This window comes from Lithobates pipiens, unplaced genomic scaffold, assembly GCF_037356315.1.
Source record: "Lithobates pipiens isolate NorthernLeopardFrog02 unplaced genomic scaffold, aLitPip1_a1.2 Scaffold_8, whole genome shotgun sequence".
In the NCBI taxonomy this organism is placed as follows: domain Eukaryota; kingdom Metazoa; phylum Chordata; class Amphibia; order Anura; family Ranidae; genus Lithobates; species Lithobates pipiens.
Genome location: NW_027507903.1, coordinates 411,992,967 through 412,016,957, shown reverse-complemented (window position 1 = coordinate 412,016,957; position 23,991 = coordinate 411,992,967). Strand labels below are relative to the sequence as shown.

Below are 23,991 nucleotides of genomic sequence, written 5' to 3'. Positions count from 1 at the left end.
GCATCATCCCGGTATACCCCCCGGAAGCCGAGTACGCATATCTGCGTACGCTCGGCGGGAAAGGGTTAATAACTAGACCAATTTTCAGCTTTCGGTGCTCTCACATTTTGAATTACAATTACTCAGTCATGCAACACTGTACCCATATGAAATTTTTGTCCTTTTTTTCACACAAATTAGAGATTTCTTTTGGTGGTATTTAATCACTGCTGGGTTTTTTATTTTTTGTGTTATAAAAGAAAAAATTCTGTAAAAAAAAATAAATAAAAAAAATTAATTTTTCTTCGTTTCTGTTATAAAATTTAGCAGATTAGTAATTTTTATTCATACATTTTGGCCAAAATTTATACCACTACATATCTTTGGTGAAAATAGGTACAAATTGGTGGATATTATTTGGTCTTTGTGAAAGTTATAGAGTCCACAAGCTATTGTCCCAATATCTGAAAATTGATCACACCTGAAGTACTGATGGCCTATCTCATTTCTTGAGACCCTAACATGCCAGAAAAGTACAAATACCCCCCCAAATCACCCCTTTTTGGAAAGAAGACATTCCAAGGTATTTAGTAAGAGGCATGATGATGAGTTTTTTTAAGTTGTCATTTTTTTTCCCCACAATTCTTTGCAAGATCAAGATATTTTTTTTTCCTTTTTTTTTGTTTTTGTTTTTTCACAAAATTGTCATATTATCAGGTTATTTCTCACACACAGCATATGCATACCACAAATTACACCCCAAAACACATTCTGCTATTACTCCCGAGTATGGCGATACAACATGTGTGAGATTTTTACACAGCCCGGCCACATACAGAGGCCCAACATGCAGGGAGCACCATCAGGCGTTCTGGAGCACCCCGGACAATTCTGACATTTCTCTCCTACATGTAAAAATCATCATTTATTTGCTAGAAAATTACATAGAACCCCAAAACATTATATATGTTTTTTTAGCAAAGACCCTAGAGAATACAATGGTGGTCGTTACAACTTTGTATCTCACACGGTATTTGCGCAGCAATTTTTTGAACGCCTTTTTTTTTTTTTTTTAAACTGTTTTGTGCTTTAAAAAAAATAAACAGTAAAGTTAGCACAATGTTTTTGCATAATTTGAAAGAGGAAGTTACGCAGAGTAAATGGATACCTAACATGTCACCCTTCAAAATTGCACACGCTCATGGAATGGCGCCAAACGTCGCTACTTAAAAATCCCCATAGGCGATGATTTAAATTTTTTTTACTGGTTACATGTTTTGAGTTACAGAGGAGGTCTAGGGCCGAAATTATTGCTCTTGCTCTAACGTTCGCAGCGATACCTCACATGTGTGGTTTGAACACAGTTTTCATATGTGGGTGGGACTTACGTATGCGTTCGCTTCTGCATGTGAGCACATGGGGACAGGGGCGCTTTAAAAAAAAAAAATTATTGTTCATTTTACTTTATTTTAGTTTGACATTTTTTTTCCCCAAAAATAATTTTTATCACATTTATTCCTATTACAAGGAATGTAAACAGCCCTTGTAATAGGAATATGGCATGACAGGTCCTCTTTACAGTGAGATATAGGGTCAATAAGACCCCACATCTCACCTCCTAGGCTGGGAAGCCTGAAATAAAAACAAAAAAACAAAATTCTGGCTTTGATCTTTTGGCGAGTAGGTAGAAGCACCGGAGGGCAACGGGAGGGGGGATGGACATCCCCTCTCGCCTCCTGTAAGAACGATCAAGTAGCAGAACAGCCGCTATGATTGTTCCTATGGTGTACGAAAGTGCCGGCTGAAAAAGCTGATATCTGAATGATGCCTGGAGCTACAGGCATCATTCAGATATCCCCGCACAAATTCAAGGACGTCCATATGACGGCCAGCGGGCGGGAAGTGGTTAAAATGCATTTTTATTTTTTCAACACAGTTGTCCATTTATACAATATTTCTAACACATAGCATGTACATACCAAAAATGACACCCCAAAATAGATTCTCCTACTCCTCCTGAGTACGGCGATAACACGTGTGTGAGGCCGCGTACACACGCGCGGACTGTTCACCCAGCCTTGTTCGTCAAACAGTTTCGGCAAACAGTCCGCTCAAAATTTGCATGAGCGGACTTGCCCACACACGAGCGGACTGTTTCAGCGAACTGTTTGCCAAACAGTTCGCTCAACTTTTGAAATGAACGGACTCGCCCACGTAAGGCGGAGGCAAGTCCGCCCATTTCGAGCGCGTGTGCAGGTAGGCGGGGCCCGCGACGGAGACGTCGCGGGCTCCGCCGCCTGGAATGGACTTAAAGGGGAACCCCAACGCCGAAAAAAAATCGGCGTGGGGGTCCCCCCAAAGTCCACAACAGACCCTTGTCCGAGCACGCTACCCGGCCGGCCAGGAAAGGGGGCGAGCGAGCGCGCCCCCCCTCCTGAGCCGTACCAGGCCGCGTGCCCTCAACATGGGGGGTGCCTTGGGGAAGGGGGGGCCGCGCGGCCCCCCCACCCCAAAGCACCTTGTCCCCATGTTGATGAGGACAAGGGCCTCTTCCCGACAACCCTGGCCGTTGGTTGTCGGGGTCTGCGGGCGGGGGGCTTATCGGAATCCAGGAGCCCCCTTTAAGAAGGGGGCCCCCGGATACCGGCCCCCCACCCTATGTGAATGAGTATGGGGTACAATGTACCCCTACCCATTCACCTGTAAAATAAAAGTACCCAAAAAAAAAACACAACACACGAGAAAAAATATTTTATTGCACAGCTCCGGGGGTCTTCCGTCTTCGGGGGTCTTCTCGCCGGACTCCTCCGCTATCTTCTTGTAGCTCTTTTACTAGCGGAGGAGTCCGGCTTTCTTCCTCCCCGCCGCCGGCCTCTTCTCCCGACTTCGGGGGTCTTGTCCCCCTCTTCGGTTCTTCTGCCGGGCCACCGCGCCTTCTTGTAGCTCTTTTACAGGCGGTGGCCCGGTCTTCTGTCGCCGCCGCCTTCCGTTCTTCTGCCGGGCCACCGCGCCTTCTTATAGCTCTTTTGCAGGCGGTGGCCCGGTCTTCTGTCGCCGCTGTCGCCGTCGCCGCCTTCCGTTCTTCTCCGTCCAGACTTCCCTCCGAGCGGGAACAGTTTGCTCATTTCGAAAGTAGCCTACACACGGGCGGACTGTTCGCTCAAACCAAGTTTCAGCGGACAGTTTTTCGGAATTTCCGAAAGACTTTGTCCGTCAAACTGTCCGCTGAAACTGTCCGCTGAAAGCCCACACACGAGCGGACTGTCCGCCCAAACACTGTTCAGCGGACAAAGTTGGGCGAACAGTCCGCCCGTGTGTACGCGGCCTGAGACTTCCACAGCCTGGCAACATACAGAGGCTGAGTACAGCCAAGCATGGCCAAGCATGGCTGGTTATCACAGAGTATTGCAGGGTATCACCGAGTATGGCTGGGTATTGCAGGGTATCAGAGTATGGGTGAGCATGGCCGAGTATGGCTGGGTATTGCAGAGTATCACCGGGTGTGGCTGGGTATTGCAAGGTATCACCGGGTGTGGCTGGGTATTGCAAGGTATCACTGGGTGTGGCTGGGTATTGCAGGGTATCACCGGGTGCGGCTGGGTATCACCGGGTGCGGCTGGGTATCACCGGGTGCGGCTGGGTATTGCAGGGTATCTCGGGTGCGGCTGGGTATTGCAGGGTATCACCGGGTGCGGCTGGGTATTGCAGGGTATCACCGGGTGCGGCTGGGTATTGCAGGGTATCACCGGGTGCGGCTGGGTATTGCAGGGTATCACCGGGTGCGGCTGGGCATTGCAGGGTATCGCAGAGTATTGGCAGGCCATTGCTGGGTATTGCAGAGTATTGGCAGGGAATTACAGGGTTAATTGTCGGTGAACAGCGCTGTGGGCACTGCAGATCCAGCCCACAGCGCTGCTGACACCGATCTCTTCCCTTGCACTGTACCAATCGGTACAGAGAGGGGAGGGAGGAACCGGCGTCATAACATGACACCCATTTGTTTACAAGTGATCGCTCCGTCATTTGACCGAGCGATCACGTGGTAAACGGCCGCGATGAGCATGATCCGTGATGCACCGGGTCCAGTGCTCGCTCCAGGGGACTCGCAAGAGCGGAATTCTGGGAGGACGTCATATGACGGCCTCCCAGAGTTAAGCAACCGCCCTGTAGCCGTCATTCGGCTATGGGCCGGTTAACTGGTTAATGACATTGGCTGTGTGTTTCGGGTCATTGACCTGCTGCAGAATAAATTTGGGGCCAACCACACTCCTCCCTGATGGTATGGCATGATGCTTGTATTTCTCAGCATTGAAGACGCCATTAATCCTGTCCAAATCTCCAACTCCATTTGCAGAAATACAGCCCAAAACTTGCAAGGTCTGTCCACCATGCTTCCATGTGGCCTGCAGACACATTATTGTACAGCTCTCCAGCCCTTCGGTGAACAAACTGCTTTCTGCTACAGCCAAATATTTGAAGTTTTGACTCATCAGACCAGAGCACCTGCTGCCATTTTTCTGCATCCCAGTTCTTATGTTTTTGTGCATATTTGCCTTGTTTCCACATCAGAGTTATGGCTTTTTGGCCACAATTCTTCCATAAAAAACACTTCTGGCCAGACTTCTAGACAGTACAGGGATGTACCTGGGTCCAACTAGCTTTCACCAGTTCTGTGCTGATGGAAACGGAGCCTTGATCTCAACATCAAATCCGTCTGGGATTACATGAAGAGACAGAAGGATTTGAGGCAACCTACATCCTCAAAAGATTTGCGGTTAGTTCGCCAAGATGTTTGGAGTAACCTGCCAGCTGAGTTCCTTCAAAAAATGTGTGCCTAGAAAAAATGACGCTGTTTTGAAGGCAAAGGGTGGTCACACCAAATGAATGCAGCCAACACATCTAAAAATTGGTAAGCTGCAAAATAATAAATGCTTTTGGGTTCAATGCCACTTTCATTTACAGATAGACATACTAGGCACTTTAAAACTGGATTATTAGTTCTTAAGAGCAGCTCCTTTTCACATAGTTTTAATTTGAGGTTTAATGGGTCAGGTTTTTGTTTTCCATGGCATGTTGTTATTATTATTATTATTATTATTATAAAACAGGATTTATATAGCGCCGACAGTTTACGCAGCGCTTTACAACATTAGGGCAGACATTACAATACAATACAATACAAGACAGGGAATCGGAGGGCCCTGCTCGTTAGAGCTTACAATCTAGGAGGGAGGGTCAAGTTATAACCAAAAGGGTAATGGCTGTGGGGGATGAGCTCATGGAGAAAATAGTGTAGTTGTTAGGAGACAGGATAGGCTTCTCTGAAGAGGAACGTTTTCAGGGATTGCCTAAAAGTGGATAAATTTGGAGACATTCTGACAGATTGGGGTAGTGGATTCCAGAGGATGGGCGAGGCTCGGGAGAAGTCCTAGAGGCGGATATGGGAGGAGGTGATGAGGGAACTAGAGAGGCAGGAGGTCTTGGGAGGAACGAAGTGAGCGATTAGGTTAGTATTTTGAGACTAGGCTAGTGATGTAGCTTGGGGAGATAGTTGTGGATGGCTTTGTAAGTAAGTGTTACTATTTAAGCCAATGAGGAGGGAGTTGCAGTAGTCAAGGCGAGAGATAACCAGGGAGTGAATCAGGATCTTTGTGGTTTCATTGGTTAGAAAGGGACATAGTTTAGAGATGTTTCGGAGGTTGAGGCGACAAGCTTTGGAAAGTGATTGGATGTGGGGCCGAAAGGAGAGTTCACAGTCCAGGATAACACCTAGCACCCTGACGTGGGGATGGGTGGATGGTTGTGCCATTGCTCTTGACAGAGAAATCAGGGGAAGAGGCACCTGGGGGAGTAAATATTATAAGCTCGGTTTTGGACAAGTTGAGTTTGAGGAAATGGTGTGACATCCATACAGATATGTCTGTTAGTAAGTTCGTGATGTGTGAGGAGACTGATGGAGTGAGTTGAGGGGTGGAGAGATAGATTTGTGTGTCGTCAGCGTAGAGGTGGTATTGGAAGCCATGGGAGGCTATCAGCTGACCCAGGGAAGAGGTGTAGTTTGAAAATAAAAGAGCTCCAAGAACAGAACCTTGGGGGACTCCGACAGAGAAGGGAAGAGGAGTGGAGGAAGTAGAATTGTAAGTGACACTGAAGGTGCGTTGGGATAGGTAGGATGAGAGCCACTGAAGAGCAATCACAGAGACCAAGGGAGTCAAGTTTTTTTGAGGCAGAGGGGGTGGTCAACTGTGTCAAAGGCAGCTGAAAGGTCCAGAAGTAGGAGTACAGAATAGTGTCCATTGGATTTTGCAGTTAGTAGGTCAGTTGTGAATTTTAAAAGAGCAGTTTCTGTGGAGTGTTGAGGGCGAAATTCAGATTGAAGGGGATCAAGAAGGTTATTTTTAATTAGGTAGTCACTCAGTTGGTTGTAAACCAGGCGTTCAAGGAGATAAGGCGTAGGTTGACAAGATTGGTAGGGTCCAAGGACGGCTTTTTAAGTATGGGGGTGGCCAATGCATGTTTTGGAGCATTGGGGAAAATGCCAGAGGTGAGTGAGAGGGATGATGTCCCCGCCTATTATGATCTCACAGTCCCAGAGGATGCTGGGACTGTGACATCATACTGGGCGGGGACATCATCCGGTGATGTCCCTATATAAGTCGCCACGCGCCCGGTCCCCGTCATTGTGAGCGGAGGGAGAGACGAGGCAACATCTGAAGAGAAGAACAGAAGACAGCGGTGGCGGCGACAGAGGACCGGGCCACCGCCTGTAAAAGAGCTAGAAGGCGCGGTGGCCCGGCAGAAGAACCGAAGAGGGGGACAAGACACCCGAAGTTGGCGATGAAGAAAGCCGGGCTCCTCCGCTAGTAAAAGAGTTAGCAGAAGATAGCGGAGGAGTCTGGCCAGAAGACCCCCGAAGACGGAAGACCCCCGGAGCTGTGCAATTAACTATTTTAACCCTGTGTTGTTTTTTTATTTTTTTTATTTATTTTTTGTACTTTTTTTCATAGGTGAATGGGTAGGGTACATTGTACCCCATACTCATTCACATAGGGGGGGGAGGACGGTATCCGGGGGCTCCCTTATTAAAGGGGGCTCCCGGCTTCCGATAAGCCCCCCGCCCGCAGACCCCGACAACCAATGGCCAGGGTTGTCGGGAAGAGGCCATTGTCCTCATCAATATGTGGACAAGGTGCTTTGGCCTGGTACGGCTCAGGAGGTGGGGGGGCGCTCGCTTGTCCCCCCCCCTTTCCTGGCCGGCCGGGTACCGTGCTCGAACAAGGGTCTGATGTGGACCTGGGGGGGACCCCCACGCGATTTTTTTTCCGGCGTTGGGGTTCCCCTTTAAGTCCATACCAGGTGGCGGGGCCAGCGACGTCTCCTTCGCGGGGCCCCGCCTACCTGGAGACGCGCTCAAAATGAGCGGACTTTCCTCCGCGTGTGTGGGTGAGTCCGTTCATTTTAAAAATAGGGCGGATAGTACGGCGGACTTAGTATGCCGTATTAGTCCGCTGAAAAAGTGCCGTGTGTGGGCAAGTAGCCCATTCGGAAAGTCCGGCGGACAGTCTGGCGGGAAGTCCGCTGGACAGTCGGCTACGTGTGTACGCGGCATTAGTCAAAGGAATTTTCAGACAGCGTATGTGGTTTTCATTCAGAAATTATTCATTTTAAAAACAGAAGTCCCTCACCCTTTCAGATGTGAACGTGTCACATAGGAAACTATGTAAATGAACTTCTGCAAAAAGCACCATAAAACGCATAGATGTGAACCAGGTCTAAGACGTTTAGTAACATAATGGAGTTAACAAAAACTAAAATTAGCCCTTTATAGTAGAAAAAAGTGAAATGTAGAACTGTGAAAGTAATATTTACAGTAGCGATTATTTGCTCTTTTTGTACTATAAAGGGCTCTTTTTCGTTTTTTTAACCCTATTAATCGATTATGAAAATAGTAATCGATTAATTTCATAATCGATTAGTTGTCGATTAATCGATTGGTTGTTTCAGCCCGAGTCAGATGGCGACCGCAGTGTTTGAGAGGAAATCGGATCCAGGGCGCAGGTGGTTAGTTGGGCGTTAGAAAGGAGTTTTGCAACTTTGTCTGTAGTAGCAGTTTTGAATAAGGGGAGTGTTAAGAGTACCTGTTGTAATGGGGTCTTAACTGGGGAAGATACCTGTAGAGTGGAGATTTCACCACGGATTGTATCAATCTTGTTTTTGAAGTGATTAGCAATCTCCTGTGCAGTGAGTGAGTCAGTGGGTGGAGGACGAAGTAGAGAGTTGAAGGTAGAGAAAAGTTTACGGGGACTGGAAGAGAAGGTGTGAATAAGAGTTGTAAAATAGGTCTGCTTGGTAGTGTGGAGGAAAGAGTAGTATTTTTGGAGGGCAGATTTGTATTGGTTGAAGTCTTTGAGAGACTCGGTCTTGTGCCACAGACGCTCAAGAGCGCGACTATGTTTTTTGAGAATTCTAGTGTCATCTGTTTGCCAAGGTTGTAGGGGTCGAAGCCTGATTCTGCATGTAGTGAGGGGAGCGAGCTTGTCCAGGGTGGAGGACAGGGATTTATTGTAGATGGAAGTGGCTTGGTTGGGGCAGAACAGGGGAGAGATTTTGTCATAGAGGTGGTCAGCAGCAGAGTAGAGGAGAGAAGAGTTGAAGTTGCGAAAGTTTCTACGCGTGATGGTTAGGCGATTGGAGGGAAAGGTGTTGGAAGACATGGAGAGAGAGAAACTAATAAGGTGATGGTCAGAGAGAGGAAAAAGATTATTTGAGTTGCATGGAGTGCAAAGGTAGGAGAATACAAGGTCAAGGGTGTTGCCATCAGAGTGAGTAGAAGCCTGTACCCATTGCTTCAGGTCAAATGAAGAGGTTGGACTAAGAAGTTTAGAAGTAGCAGAAGTGTATTAGCAGGGATGTTGAAATCACTGAGAAGGATTGTGGAAATTTCTGAAGAGAGAAAGTAGGGTAGCCAGGCAGAAAACTCATCAAGGAAAAACGATAATGGTCCAGGGGGGCGGTAGATCACAGCAATTCATAGGGAAGTAGGAGAGAATAGACGTATACAGTGAGCTTCAAATGATGAGAGGGAAAGAGAGGGAGGGGAGTGAATAACCTGGAAGGTGCTTTGGGGGGTTAAGAGGAATCCCACTCCACCTCCCTTGCGTCCATTAGGCCTAGGGGAGTGAGTCCAGTGAAGGCCACCCTGGGAGAGGGAAGCAGAAGAAGGGGTATCAGATTCGTGGAGCCAGGTTTCGGTGAGAGCAAGTAGAGTAAAGGAATTAGTGACAAAGAGGTCATGAACAGCGGTGAGTTTGTTGCAGACAGAGCGAGTGTTCCAGAGGGCACAGGGGAGGGGGAAGCTGGTGTTGGGAAGAAGAGGAACGCACACTAAATTGCGTAGATTGCGACTACTGCCAGAGGGTGTAGGGTGATGGTGATGTGTGTGTTGGGTACAGTTAAATAAGGGAGTCCCAGGGTTAGGGGAAATATCTCCAGTGGTTAGGAGAAGCAGAAAAGTAAAGGAGGTAATATGAGAATAGGATTTGTATGAGGGGACATGCTTCAGTACCCTGGGGGGTTTGTTAGCAAGTGGGCTTAGAGTTAGAAAGAGGGGAGAAGTGATGGTGATATGTGCAGATTGTGGGGTGGAGCAGGGGGGTGAAGAAAAGTGAGTTTGAGGAGAGAGGCTGCAAAGGTGAAAAGGAGGAGAGGTAAAGAGTGCATGTTTCAGAGAGGAAGGTGAGATCATTTTGAAATGAGGTTACCTGCAGTCTACTCTGGATTGCTTTGTGCAAATCGCTGAAGTGCAAGAGCAGAAGGGTCAATAAAAAAAAAAATTTGGAAGTTGAAAGAATTGTAGTTGCCTTTTGGCAAACAAGGATGAATTTCTTGCTTATGAAGTGAGAATGAAAACTGGGATTTGAATTCAAAGCAAAATTTTTTATCTACACTATAATTTTTACATGACATTTAGTCTTTAACTGCACTTTGCAAACCTTTTTATTTTTTGCCATGTTTACAATATTATATATTTTTTTTCTAGGTGTGTGCCTTACCCATCCTTTTTGATGTAGAGAATTGTAACAGAATGACTGACTGATTATGGGTCATAAAAATTTGAAACACCTTATGGTTTGAGCTGAAGACTGAGCAATATTTAGGAAGTCTTCAGAATTTATAATGGCAACCTTGATATGCCGATCTACATCTTGCTGGAACTTGCTGGTTAGCCAGAGAATGGTAGTTTGCACCACAGCGGCCAGTGCAGTGGCCGCTTGTCGCGGTGTTCAGGTAAGTGCCTATGAATCACGAGTGCTTTGATATAACTATAACTAAGTTTACTTATTTAAGCATATAGAACCATTGGCAAAACTGAAAGACTAAATTGTAGCTAAAACCCAAATATGTTTTATTTATTTTCCTATCTGTGTTCGTTGGGAATTTTTACCTTTTACATCTTGTATGAGTGAAAGGAAATCTGGTCAAAGTGAGGGGAAAAACTAAAAAAAAACTGGTTGACAGTTTTTACTGGGTTGATGTCCCAACTGTAAAATGTCCATTCACTTTTTACCCCACAACAGCTGTACATTTTCTTAAAAAACAAATTAAATTTCCCCACACTTTCTATCCTGTCAGGCCCCAGGACAAATAGAGAGGGTGAATTTCCCCAGCTGGGACACACACAACGATAAAAGATACGTTCAAACCGATCTTCACACTGTGCAAAACTAAACTAAGTGTTTTATTTCGGTTATACTTAAAAAATTTATTCAAGGCGTCGGTCCAGCTTGGACCAGTGTAACTATGCATATATCATACATGGCCAATGCTGCAGGAAGCTGGAAATGACTGAAGTAGTCAACGCTACATGTGATTTCCATTTGCTTCTGGGTCTGAGTAGCTGGCCTGATGCATTGCGAGGTCACGTACTTGCCAACTGTTCCAAATTGACTGGGTCATGATTTTGAGCTAATTGTCTCACCTCCTTTGTCCACGTATATGTCTCGAAAATGCAGCCTAAGACAGGCCAAAAACTGTGCAAATTTCTTACCTACAACCATGGGTTGCAGGAAAGAAATTGGCACGATTCCCCCATCAACACAGACATTGCTGACAGGGAAATCCTTCCCGCCAAGAGAAGACAGTGATTATTGCTAGCGGCTATAGCAAGACATGAGCAATAATCCTAAAAGAATCCAGAAGGCTGGTTGTCGATCATCTTGGTACTTTTAGCCTATCCATTATGCCCCATAGACATGGTCTTTGTTTTACGTCACCTCGCTTCAAACGATCGGATTTTCCGACAACTTTGTGCGACTGTGTGTATGCAAGATAAGTTTCGGCCAAAATCTGTCGGAAGAAAATCAGACGAATTTTGTGGTCGGAATGTCCGACCGTGTGTATGGGGCATTAATGGTTTGAATCTCATGCGGTTTAGCAGGAAGATTTGAACCATGTATGGCCTGGCCAAGGATCATTAAATGGTTGCAAGCATCTTGGCTCAGTGTTGCAGGCACAGTATTCTTGAAAAGATCATCCACTCTGCCTCTAGTGTGCAATTTCATCTTTGCGCGTTGTACAACTGGGGAGCTGCTTTCCTGGGAGAGCACAGACTTCACAGCACATGCATGCACCAGCACTGCGCCGAATAACTGTTCCTCTCAGACGCTATCCACAGGATAACGAGGCACCCTGTTAGCAGATGGTGAGTTCAACAGGGCTACCAGAAAGAAGCCATGTTTTCAGAGGGTGGCGCAACTAAATCCTTTCAATTTAAAATGGCCATGTTTACTACCAGCAGATATAGTAGGTATTTACTCATGGCAAGTCCCTCATCAAGTGCTGATCACTGGCTAAAGAAGTGGCTTTCCAACCCTCCCATACTAATGGGGCAGATGTGCAAAAATAAATAATATAAATGAAGCTGTTGCCCATAGAAACGCCTCAAGGTCCAAGGCTTGATCTTTGTGGCGGAACATGCAGTGAGTGTGTTCTTATCACAGAGACTTCTACCACCCACAGATGCATATATACGGCATATGAGCCGTAAATCCCACCCCTCAGCTGCTGCACATATACGTTATTCAGGTGGCAAGAGATTAAGCTACCTTTAAAATGTTTCATTTCTATTATACCACTTTATCAAATATATCTCAGTGCATACTTGTCAACTGCCCCAGATTTGCTGGAACAGACCTACTTTTTAGTCATCTGTAAATTTATGTCTGTGTCCCAGGAATCAAAGCATAAGGCATCTCTTATTTGTGTTCTTAATGGACATTAAATAGAGCTGGAGAACTGTGCGTTACACACCCCTGACCTCTGCAGTCTCTGTGTTTATATTTGCTTGATTTTTGCACTGTTGTAATACACACCACTGAGCCCTTACACTCTGTGTGTTATAGACTCTTGCACGATTTACACTAAATTGTACATTACATACTCCTGCACTCTCTGCTTAAAGTCTATTCTGTGTGCAGAAAAGTATACAAATATGTATGTAAATGTACGTAATGGAAGCACTTTGTTTTTTTTGTTTTTAAATGATTTTGCTGAGGTTTCTGTTAGACTCCCACTTGTGACACAGAAATTATCCACTTGACCACTGGGCACTTAAACCCCCTTAATAACCAGACCAATTTTCAGCTTTCGGTGCTCTCACATTTTGAATGATAATTACTCAGTCATGCAACACTGTGCATGTTTTGAGTTACAGAGGAGGTCTGGAGACAAAATTATTGCTCTCGCTCCAACGTTCGCATCTCGCATGTTCGCATACCTCACATGTGTGGTTTGAACACCATTTTCATATGTGGGTGCATCCAGTTCCCAGAGAATGAAGGTATTGCTACCATTGAATGGCCCCCAGGCTCGCTTGACCTAAATTCAATACTTGACTAACGCAAAATTATATTTCGGTCCATCTGACGCAGCCAGGTTCCACCTCAGTCTGTTCAGGGGCTCAGTGATGCCCTGGTCTAGATCTGGGAGGAAATGCCCCAGGACACCAACCGTTGTCTCAGGAGCATGTCTGATGTTGTCAGGCATGCATACAAGCATGTAGACGCCATACAAACTACTGAGTACCATTTTGAATTGCTGCAATGAATTTTCCCCAAAATGAACTAGCCTACGGCATCATTTTTTCACTTTAATTTTCACGCTGTCTTTGAAATCAGCCCTCTGTAAGCTGATAATTTTAATTTCCATAAAACGATGTGGCATCCTTTCGTTCCTAACAGTTACATCTTGGCATAGGTACATAGTAGGCGAGGCTGAAAAAAGACACAAGTCCATCAAGTCCAACCTATGTGTGTGATTTATATGTCAGTATTCCATTGTATATCCCTGTATGTTGTGGTCGTTCAGGTGCTCATCTAATAGTTATTTGAAATTATCGATGTTTCCCGCTGAAACCACTGCCAAGTCCATATCTGTATAGATATCAAGCATGATATTTTCCCCCATTGAGATCTGATGTGTTTTCAAAGTGTTTCTTTTAATGTTTTTGCGCAGTGTATAATGAAATCGTTCAGCTCACCATAATGCAGAATCAGATGGTTATCTGCAGCTTACCACTTGTCACTTGTCTGTCTGCTACCAGATGTAGCCTGTCACTGTAGCTTGCCAGCGCAGCCACCCCCCCAGCTTGTCACCACAGCCACCAGATGCAGCTTGTCACCACAGCCACCAGATGCAGCTTGTCACCAGATGCAGCTTGTCACTGCAGCCAGCCACCAGATGCAGCTTGTCACTGTAGCCTGCCACCAAAGCCACCCCACAGCTCGGCACTGTAGCTGGTCACTGTAGCCTGTCACTGCAGCCACCCCATAGCTGGTCACTAGCATGCCACTGCAGCCACCAGCTGCTCAGCCTGGAATCCAGAAGCAGGTGGAGATCAAAGTGGAGGTGTCTGCTTCTGGATTCCAGGTTGAGCAGCTGCTCTCCTGCATTCTGAATACAGGCAGCAGCCTGGTATATCATATACAGTATCTCACAAAAGTGAGTACACCCCACACATTTTTGTAAATATTTTTTTTTATATCTTTTCATGTGACAACACTGAAGAAATGACACTTTGCTAGTGAGTGTACAGCTTGTATAACAGTTTACATTGCTGTCCCCTAAAAATAACTCAACACACAGCCATTAATGTCTAAACCGCTGGCAACAAAAGTGAGTACGCCCCTAAGTGAAAATGTCCAAATAGGGCCCGAAGTTTCAATGTTTTGTGTGGTCACCGTTACTTTCTAGCACTGCCTTAACCCTCTAGGGCATGGACTTCACCTGAGCTTCGCAGGTTGCCACTGGAGTCCTCTTACACTTCTCCATGATGACATCACAGAGCTGGTGGCTATTGGAGATCTTGCGCACCTCCATCTTCCATTTGAGGATGCCCCACAAATGCTCAATAGGGTTTAGGTCTGGAGACAAGCTTGGCCAGTCCATCACCTTTACCCTCAGCTTCTTTAGCAAGGCAGTGGTCGTCTTGGAGGTGTGTTTGGGGTAGTTATCATATTGGAATACTGCCCTGCGGCCCAGTCTCTGAAGGGAAGGGGATCATGCTCTGCTTCAGTATGTCACAGTACATGTTGGCATTATTGGTTCCCTCAATGAACTGTAGCTCCCCAGTGCTGGCAGCACTCATGCAGTCCCAGGCCATGACACTCCCACCACCATGCTTGACTGTAGGCAAGACACACTTGTCTTTGTACTCCTTCGCCTGGTTGCCACCACACATGCTTGACATTATCTGAACCGAATACGTTTATCTTGGTCTCATCAGACTAGAGGACATATTTCCAGTAATCCATGTCCTTACTCTGCCTGTCTTCAGCAAACTGTTTGCAGGCTTTCTTGTGCATCATCTTTAGAAGAGACTTCCTTCTGTGACGAAAGCCATGCAAACCAATATGATGCAGTGTGTGGCGTAAGTAGGAATAAAATATGCTTTCAGGGTAGTCTCATTGTTGACTAGTGATCTGATGATAGGGTGGAGTAATATTCAAGAAACCACAGGAGAGACGAGAGAAGCAAAGATTCACATAATGAATGAATAAAGCAAAAAGTTCCTTGCACTACAGGTACAGCTTTCTCCTCCAGCTACCGCCTGTGAGAACAGTGAACAAAAAAGTAGTGGCATCAGCAAGTCTTTTGAGTAGTCTCCAAACTCTGTAAGCAAAGGTCCTTTTCACACTTCAGACTGAAGGCTGGACTAAAAAAAAAAAGCCCTGTTGAAGGTGAGTGTGTCATGCCTGCAGGACCTTCATGTTGCAAGGACTGGTTTATAGGACACAGTAGTGACATAGGTTCTGAAGGATGGAACTTTACATCACTATAGGACACAGCAGTGATGTAGGGGATCCAGAGGCTGGATCCACAACACTTGGTGGGGGAAAACAGGTATCCAACACTCCTAGCAGTGTGAAATGCTGAAGAGCCTATGGAGGCTGTAGGGCCAAATTAGAATGAAGAAGTGAGACACAGGCCTCTAGTGCTGTGAGTAAAATATGACTTCTATTCCAGGATATAGTAAAGCAACCCTGTCAGACCTTTAAAGCGGAGTACCAGGCTTTTTATCATTTACTAAAAGTCAGCAGCTACAAAAAGTGTAGCTGCTGACTTTTAATAAACACACACTCACCTGTTCTACAGTCCATGGAGCCTCACTCCTCTCCCCCTCCTCTCCACGCTGCCTCCATTGAAACTGTGGGCACCCGGCCGTGACAGCTTGCGGCTTCACTGCTGGGCGTGCATGCGAGAGTTGCGCTGCACTATCTGAGTGGACAGGCAATCTTCTGGGACCTGTGACTCCCAGAAGATTGCTGTGAGGGGGTAGAGGAGGCGTCGCCTAGGCAGCCCGTAGTCAGAAGCAGGAAGTCCCACTAAAAACGAAGCACCCCTCCCCCCCAAAAAAACACAAATGGCATTCCAAATGTGGCATGTTAGGGGGCGAGGAGTGCTTAAATCGGAAGTTCCACTTTTGGGTGGAACTCCACTTTAAAGTGGTTTTAAAGTCTAAACATGCAATCCTTGCATTGCTGTAAATGTTTATATATCAATCTGCATGAAGACCACCCTATTAGCAACGACTGAATAGCATCACTGGTATAGGTTGCCATGCGTTGCATTGGAGATGTACAATATACCCTGCTACCTTCAATTAACCATTACGAGCCATCATAATCCTGGGCCTTATTTGATGTTTCCTAGAAAAAAAATCAAGAGTAATGAATCTGGATACCACATGGCATATCCCAATGGCGAGGAAAATAGATTCACCCTTATTAGGCCCCTAGTCATGATTAGGCTATGCCACCCTTTTATGGTAGACTGTGGTTTGGTTTTATCACCTTGATTGTAAATGTAAACTTACACACACACATACTAGCTTCAATAACTGTTTGTGAAGTTAGCTGTCTTAGCCAATGGATATTTGTTTCTGTAAGAATTGAGGGACTGTTCTTTATTTTCTTCTTTGCTTGTATTATTCCTCTTTTTTTTTTTTCTCTCAATAAAATGTTTATTAAAAAAAATAAAATAAATGTTTATATATCAGTATCGCCCCCCCCCCCCCTTTTCCCTGTATACTTACTTGATCCAGCGCTGTGCCCACCTGCAGTGGCTCTCTTCTCTCCCCGCTCTCTTATCACAGGCTATGCTGAGGCAGCAGGAGCAATTCGCTCCAGCTGCCTTCAGTCAAATCCTGTGACGCTGGGCCAAGCTGCACTGTCTGTGTCTATGGACTCAGGCAGCATGGTTTGGGATTGAGCTCACAGGTGTTTCCAATGATAGGAGTTGCCATCCTATGGTGGCACACGGAGAAGAGGAGTCTCAGGACCGCGCTGCACAGAGCAAGTTAGTTCCCTTCTATAGGGGTACTCCATTCCAGTGCTATTCCAGTACTGCAGCCTCCACCAGGCGCTTCAGCATTCAAAACCAGTTTCCCCCTTCATGATCTGTGGCTCCACTCTCCAACACCCTTTGTCATTGTTGTGACCTGTAGTGATGTAGAAATGAATGCCAATATTCCCATCACACACGTTCTTGGACTAGGCTTGAGAATAACGAGTGCTGCAGCAACAACCAGCTGCAGACTTAAAACTTCACAGTTCAGTGTACATATTTTCCAGCATACCATGGGTCTTCAAATATTGTCCAAAAAGTTTATTGAAGAAAGATCGCGTCACAGCAAGGAAGGGCCCTGTTTTAGAGCTGCATAGGACCCCTTTCATCAACTCTTCCTTCTCTGAGCTGGCCACTCAGCTGTCTTCTAAGTGCCAGCTCCTATCTCTCCCCACAGTTACTCAGCTGCTGTTGATATCCTGCGTGTCAGTCCTGCCTACGTAAGCGTTCAATCCAGAGAAGCTCTGCCTTTGCCTTGGTCAACATCTCCTGCATTCCTGTTTAAAGACTGGCTTTGCTGGCATCCCTTCTGGATCCTGCTTACTGTTGCACTACTTTGATCCCTGACTTCTGGCTTGGCTGACTATACATTCCTGTTCCTGAAAACTGGCTATGTTTTGGCTACGTTTGTTCTTTTTACTTTTATTATTAAACAAGTGTGATTTAACTGTATTTTTGTCTCGGTCTGATTTCATGGTTTCTGACATATGTACACTGATCTGTAGTGATGTAGGGTTCCATCTTCCTACCGCAACCCATTACATAAGGTGATTCCCATAGCAAATTTTGTAATGTAAAAGCTACAGACATTTTTTTATTAATTCATTTGGGTACATTGTCACCTGTAGTCTACCTACCTTGTTATAATCAACTTTTTACATATTTTTCTTATTTAGATGCCCCTCTGCTTCCATTTTCAGGTTACCAGAAGAGTTTTCGCTCATCAAGATGCAACTGCAAAGTCAGTTCATGGAGAGAAAAAGCAAAACCTTGTACTCAAGGCTCCAAAAGTAAATGTTTATTTTGTAACACTTCTCCATCATAAGTTATAATGAATAAAGTATATGTAGGAAAGATTTTTTTTTTTTTTGTTTCTTACAGGGAACACATGATGTTCACCCAAAACAAATGGCAATTCGTGAGAAGATATTCAACATAGTAGTGAAATGTTTTAAACGCCATGGAGCAGAAAGTATTGACACACCAGTATTTGAACTGAAGGTTAGTTTTGTGGAAAAATGGCAATGTTTCAGCAATATCACAACATTAAAGCACTCCCTGCAAGGTGTGATTTTTAAATGGCCCCCTCCTTATTAAAATAGAGGGTAAAAGTTAAATGCGTAGCAGGGAAAAAAAATGATATGGTACTTGCCTTTTCTCCTGCTCCCAACTGTAGGGGACAATGTAATTTTCCTTCCAACAGGATCCTGAGGAATAGTGAGCAATGCATGTCTCCCAAGAAGGCAGGGCAACAATGCAAGATCCACTTTAAATAAGGTGCCTCAATAAACCATTTCAAGTTGAACACATGAAAAGCACAAAATATTTAAAATTTATATTTTTTATGTCAAATATTTTATCCAAGAAAAAAATGTAAAATGTAATTGTCTTTGAAAGGAAATGGGTATTCTGGAGGACCACCCGTATATTAGGTACATCAACAGCGCCCTCACATATCTGGAGATACCCTGAAATGAGTAGCAAATTATGCATTCGTAAAATGTCTGCCTTTTATTATGTGTGTTACAGCTTATATATGGTTCAACATACCAATAGAATGGGGGGGGGGGAGTGGTTACTAAATTATGTATTTGTATAGAAATATATAGTTATAGGGTTATACAAGATACCTCATCATGAGTTAACACTGGTCAACAGGCTGTCTGGTTATGAGTCATAAGTTGTGCATCCTGTTCCATGGCCTACCAACCCACAATTATATTTTTATATATATATAATATAATATATGTGTGTGTATGTATGTACAGTGCTTGGGCACGCATCTTCCTAAGCATTCTGTTATAGTTGCAAATCTAAGCTAGCCTGTATACTGAAATAGCAGAGCATATCCAAGCATATTAGTCACAATGGTTTGGGCATATTACTACAGTCTTCACCAATCCTGTGATCTAGACTTCCCTGACAGACATCAAAGCCAGGTCCCTGACTTTACCATTCTCTGAAGCATTTAAAGTGTTACTAAACCCACAACTGTAAAATCAGTCTGTATATGCAGTAAAGCATGCTTGTTATACTCTCTGTGGAACCCAAGGGGTTAATCCTTTGCATTGTGTAAAAAGGCTGTTTGATCCTGTCTTCTCTAAACCTCTCCTCCTTCCACTGACTCCTAATAATTTCCTGATAACGCAGTGTCTATGGAGTCAGGCTGCACATGCTCAGTTTGGTGTGTATTTCTAGAGAGGGTTTTTTTTTTCTTGTGAGGGTGCATGTGATCAGCAGGATCAGGAGTCTTGCAGTCTAGGTCAGTCAGAAAACTCCTTCTAGAAGTGCATGGCTGGACACTGATAAAAGTCACAAGACTGCTCTAACTGCTGCTGAGAAAATTGTATTTAGCGTTTTATATTAACTAAAATAATTGCATTTCCATGTTCAGTGTACTGCGGGAGACCAGATATTGTGAATGCAGGGTCCTGGGTTTAGTAACACTTTAAAGTGGTTGTATACTCCTTCTTCTTTTTTTTTTTTTTACTTTAACCTACAGGAAAGCCTATAATAAGGTAGGTAAAAAAAAATCTAAACCTGTACGGTTTAGGAGATATTCCCCTCGGTATGCGCCGCTGACTGCAGCCGCGCATGCGCACAAGGGGATTCTCGGCTGAAAATCCGGCAGTGGCCGACCAGCCGGAAAAAAAATCTCCCGCGCGCATGCGCGGGAGTGACGATATCGCGGCTCCAGCCACTCACAGCGCCGTAGCCGCGATATCCGGAAGAAATGCAGAGGGAGCATGTCAGCTCCCTCGGCGTGGATCGGGGCAGATGTCTGGGCCTCGTTCTAAGGTAAGTATTTCATAATGAGCTAGTATGCGGTGCATACTAGCTCATTATGCCTTTTGCTTTGCAGGTGGTAAAAAAAAAAAAACCTTAGCGGGTTTACTACCGCTTTAAGCTCTGCCAAGGGCTCCAGTTTGATTATCTGTCAAAAACTGGATGGTATCACACTGGCCACTATTGATTTGTGTTGCTGTTTGCACTTTATAACTACTTTCTCTCAGTCTAATTTAAGTTCATGGCAAATGTCAGTAACAGATATTTTTGCCATGTTTTTACAGGATTTTAGAAATGTATTTTACCCCTCTACCCTGTCTATGTAATGATGTTGGCCATAGCAATTTTTAGCTATTGACGGACTATTAGCAGCTTAATAAATGCAGTGGCACTCCTTTGCTTTCAATTATCTTCAATTTTTGCAGGGTGATAACAGGCTTGGGCAATCTAAGTCACTCCGTACAGTACAAGGTGATTTTTCCATCTTGTTATAAAATATCCACAAGAAGACAGGAATGAAGAGTTACGCACAGTATATTTATTAGAGTTTTCTGATATGCTGGAATGTTCTTATAAGTGTTGTTTTTACAAAGTTAAAATGCATGTAAATCCTTAGTAAAAGAAATGAACGTGTAGCTAAAATTCAAAAGAAAAAAGTTTACTGAGTCTTAAATGTGGTAGCTGCATTCTTTTTTTTTTTTTTTTCTTTTTTTTGTGTTTTTTTTACTTCTTATTTTATTGAAAATTTTAAGAAATTTACATAACCAACAAACAAGAAAAGAAAGAAAAATGTGTTTTTTTTTTTTTTTTACTTTTATTTTCATCTGTCGATCCGGCTGGTAGGTTTATTTTTCAACCTCCTATAAGCTGTGTGGCCAAACAGGCAACGAGAGGAATGAAACCATTTAATACTGACAATGATCAGCTTTTATCTATTTGGTTAAAACCTTTATCACAAAAAAAAGTTTCTTTAACCACTTTCGGACCAGACCATTTTGCTGGCTTAAGACCAGACCACTTTTTGCGATTCGGCACTGCGTCTTTTTTAATTGACAATTGCATGTTCATGTGACGTGGCTCCCAAACAAAATTGACGTCCTTTTTTTTTTTTCCCCACAAATAGAGCTTTCTTTTGGTGGTATTTGATCACCCCTGCAGTTTTTATTTTTTGCGCTATAAACAAAAATAGAGCGATAATTTTGAAAAAAACGCATTATTTTTTACTTTTTGCTATAATAAATATCCCCCAAAAAGACATAAAAAAAGCTTTTTTTCCTCAGTTTAGACTGATGCGTATTCTACATATTTTTGGTAAAAAAAAAATTGCAATAAGAGATTATTGATTGGTTTGTGCAAAATTTATAGCGTTTACAAAATAGGGTATAGCTTTATGGCATTTTTATTAATAATTTCTTTTTTACTAGTAATGGCAGCAATCAGCAATTTTTTTTTTTTTTTTTTTTATGGTCACTGTGACATTATGGCGGACACATCAGACATTTTTGACACATTTTTGGGACCATTGTCATTTGTACAGCAATCAGTGCTATACAAATGCACTGGTTCCTGTGTAAATGTCACTGGCAGTGAAGGGGTTAACCATGGGATGGCAGTGTAGGGGTTAAGTGTGTCCTAGGGGTGTGTTACTAACTGTGGGGGGCTGGGCTGTGTGTTGGTGAACACCGATCTCTGCTCCAATCACATGGAGCAGAGATCAGTGTCACTTGTTTCTAGGCAGAACGGGCAGATGCTGTTTACATCGGCATCTCCCCGTTCAGCCTCCCCGTAAGACGATCGCGGGTATCCTCGTAGCGATCGAGTCCACGGGACCCACGACCGAACTCACGGGGGTCCCAACTGACGTGATGGCAGAGCGGCAAATACAAATGGACGTACCTGTACGCCAACTTGCCATTCTGCCGACGTGCATCATTGTGCGCCGGTCGGCAAGTGGTTAACTGCTTAAAATGTGTTCCCTGGAATTAGGATTTAAATGTTTAAATCTACTAGTCCGTCTACCACTACTCTCTCCAGACAATGCTGCCGTTCAAGAGTGTTTCCTTTGCTTTCCCAAAAGTTGAGGAGACACACTAAAGCCTGGTTCACCCATCAGTTTTTTTTTTTTGCAATCAGCGCTCTCTGTCATTGGCTGGAAATCGGTCGGGTAAAACTAATGCAGCCACCACATCTAAAGTTTGGTAAACTGCAATATAGTACAGTTCTACTGTCTTTGGCTTTAGATACGCGTTACAGTGGTTGTAAACCCTTTCATATACCCAATGCAGTGACTATCAGAGATGAAACAAACCATCCTACATAAGTTATACCTGTTTTGCTGCACTCTTCTCTTCTCTACATCCCTTCAAAGTCCAGAATTAATAAAGGTTGTCTGAGCTGTTAGGAAAAAGGGTGCAGAGAGCTGAAGACACTCTGCTGAGCAAAATGAGAAGAGCTCTGAGAGCTGTTTTTTTTTTTTTTTTCGGGTCATTCGTTCTGATCAGAATTCATAAATTCCAAAATCCTTAAATTTGATAATCCAAAATTCAAAATTTTAAATAATTAACTAATAACTATTATATTGTAGGTATTGGAATTTCCTTTCAAATTTGGCTGTTAGTGAATGTAACGAATATGAATTTGTCCGAAGTTACGAATTATCTGAAATAACGACTGTCACATTTAAACAAATGGAACGGAACTAATTAATAATAAAAATAATCATCATAATATTATTGCTATTTATTATTATTTATTCATTATGTTACATTTGTTTAGATATAGCTTTCGTTATCTTGGAAAATGTGTTACTTCGGATAAATTTGTATTCGTTACGTTCACTAACAGCCAAATTTGAAAGGAAATTCCAATACCTATAATTGAATAGTTGGTAATAGTTAAGTTATTATTACCGTATATACTCGAGTATAAGCCGAGATTTTCAGCCTCTTTTTTGAGGCTGAAAGTGCCCCCCTCGGCTTATACTCGAGTCATCGCTGTCTGCCTGCTCGATCAGCGTGTCGAGCAGACAGACAGCGGCCATTCTATAATTCAAAAGCCGCGCCTCCGGCTCCGCCTTCGCCTGTGATAGGCGGAACACTGAATTTCCCAGCAGCCTGTGTTCCGCCTATCACGGACATCGTCTCATCTTCGTACTACGGACGAGGATGAGACGATGTCCGTGATAGGCGGAACACAGGCTGCTGGGAAATTGTGTTCCGCCTATCACAGACAGGGAGGCGCGGCATTTGAACAGGGGAATGGGCGCCGACGAAGAGCGGTGATCCTGGGACGGGACCGGACGGAGGCTCGGCTCGGGACGGGACGGGACCGGACGGAGGCTCGGGACGGGACCGGACGGAGGCTCGGGACCGGACGGACGCTCGGGACACAGGTAGGCTGGACACACAAGGCCACACACACACACACACACACACACACACACACACACACACACACAGGGATGGATGGACACACACACAGGGATGGATGGATGGATGGACACACACACACACAGGGATGGATGGATGGATGGACACACACACAGGGATGGACAGGCATATCTCACCCTCGGCTTATACACGAGTCAATAGGTTTCCCAGTTTTTTGGGGGTAAATTGGGGGCCTCGGCTTATACTCGGGTCGGCCTATACTCGAGTATATACGGTAGTTCAGATTTTAGAATTTTTGTATTTTTGTTTATTTTCAAATTTCTGGATTTCGTAAATTCGTCAATTTGGAATTTGCGAACATTAAATTATTTTTTTTCTTCAGAAAAATGTGTTAAACGGTTTTCATTAATTCGGGTATTTCTGAATTTGTCTAAATCCGTTAAACGAATTCGGAACTAAGCAGGTTGCACATGTCTAATGGCTGCATGGTCATCTCTCAGGGTAGGTTTCTTAATGGTGACAAAAGTGGACTGTGCCTGTGTAATGTTTGTTGAAACGGACATTCTCCCTCAGAAACTCATATGGCAGGGTTACAACACAGTGACTTTATTAGGAAACGGGAACAGAGGATTGTCGCCCTGTAGCAAGAAGTGTCTGAACAATGACCTTTATGGTAGGATCGTCAGGTTTTATTTTAAGCTGTACAAATAGTAAA

The 23,991-nt window shown here is 44.3% G+C and overlaps 1 protein-coding gene across 1 annotated transcript in view; it reads left to right on the top strand.

Annotated features, from left to right (window-relative positions):
• Positions 1–23,991, top strand: part of LOC143964428 (histidine--tRNA ligase, cytoplasmic-like) — a 192,483-nt gene that overhangs the window by 12,983 nt on the left and 155,509 nt on the right. The window contains exons 2-4 of the mRNA XM_077474147.1: positions 10,019–10,266; positions 17,802–17,891; positions 17,983–18,102. Of these exons, the coding sequence (XP_077330273.1) occupies positions 10,156–10,266; positions 17,802–17,891; positions 17,983–18,102 (321 nt within the window). The 5' untranslated portion in view covers positions 10,019–10,155. The remainder of the gene's footprint in view (positions 1–10,018; positions 10,267–17,801; positions 17,892–17,982; positions 18,103–23,991) is intronic.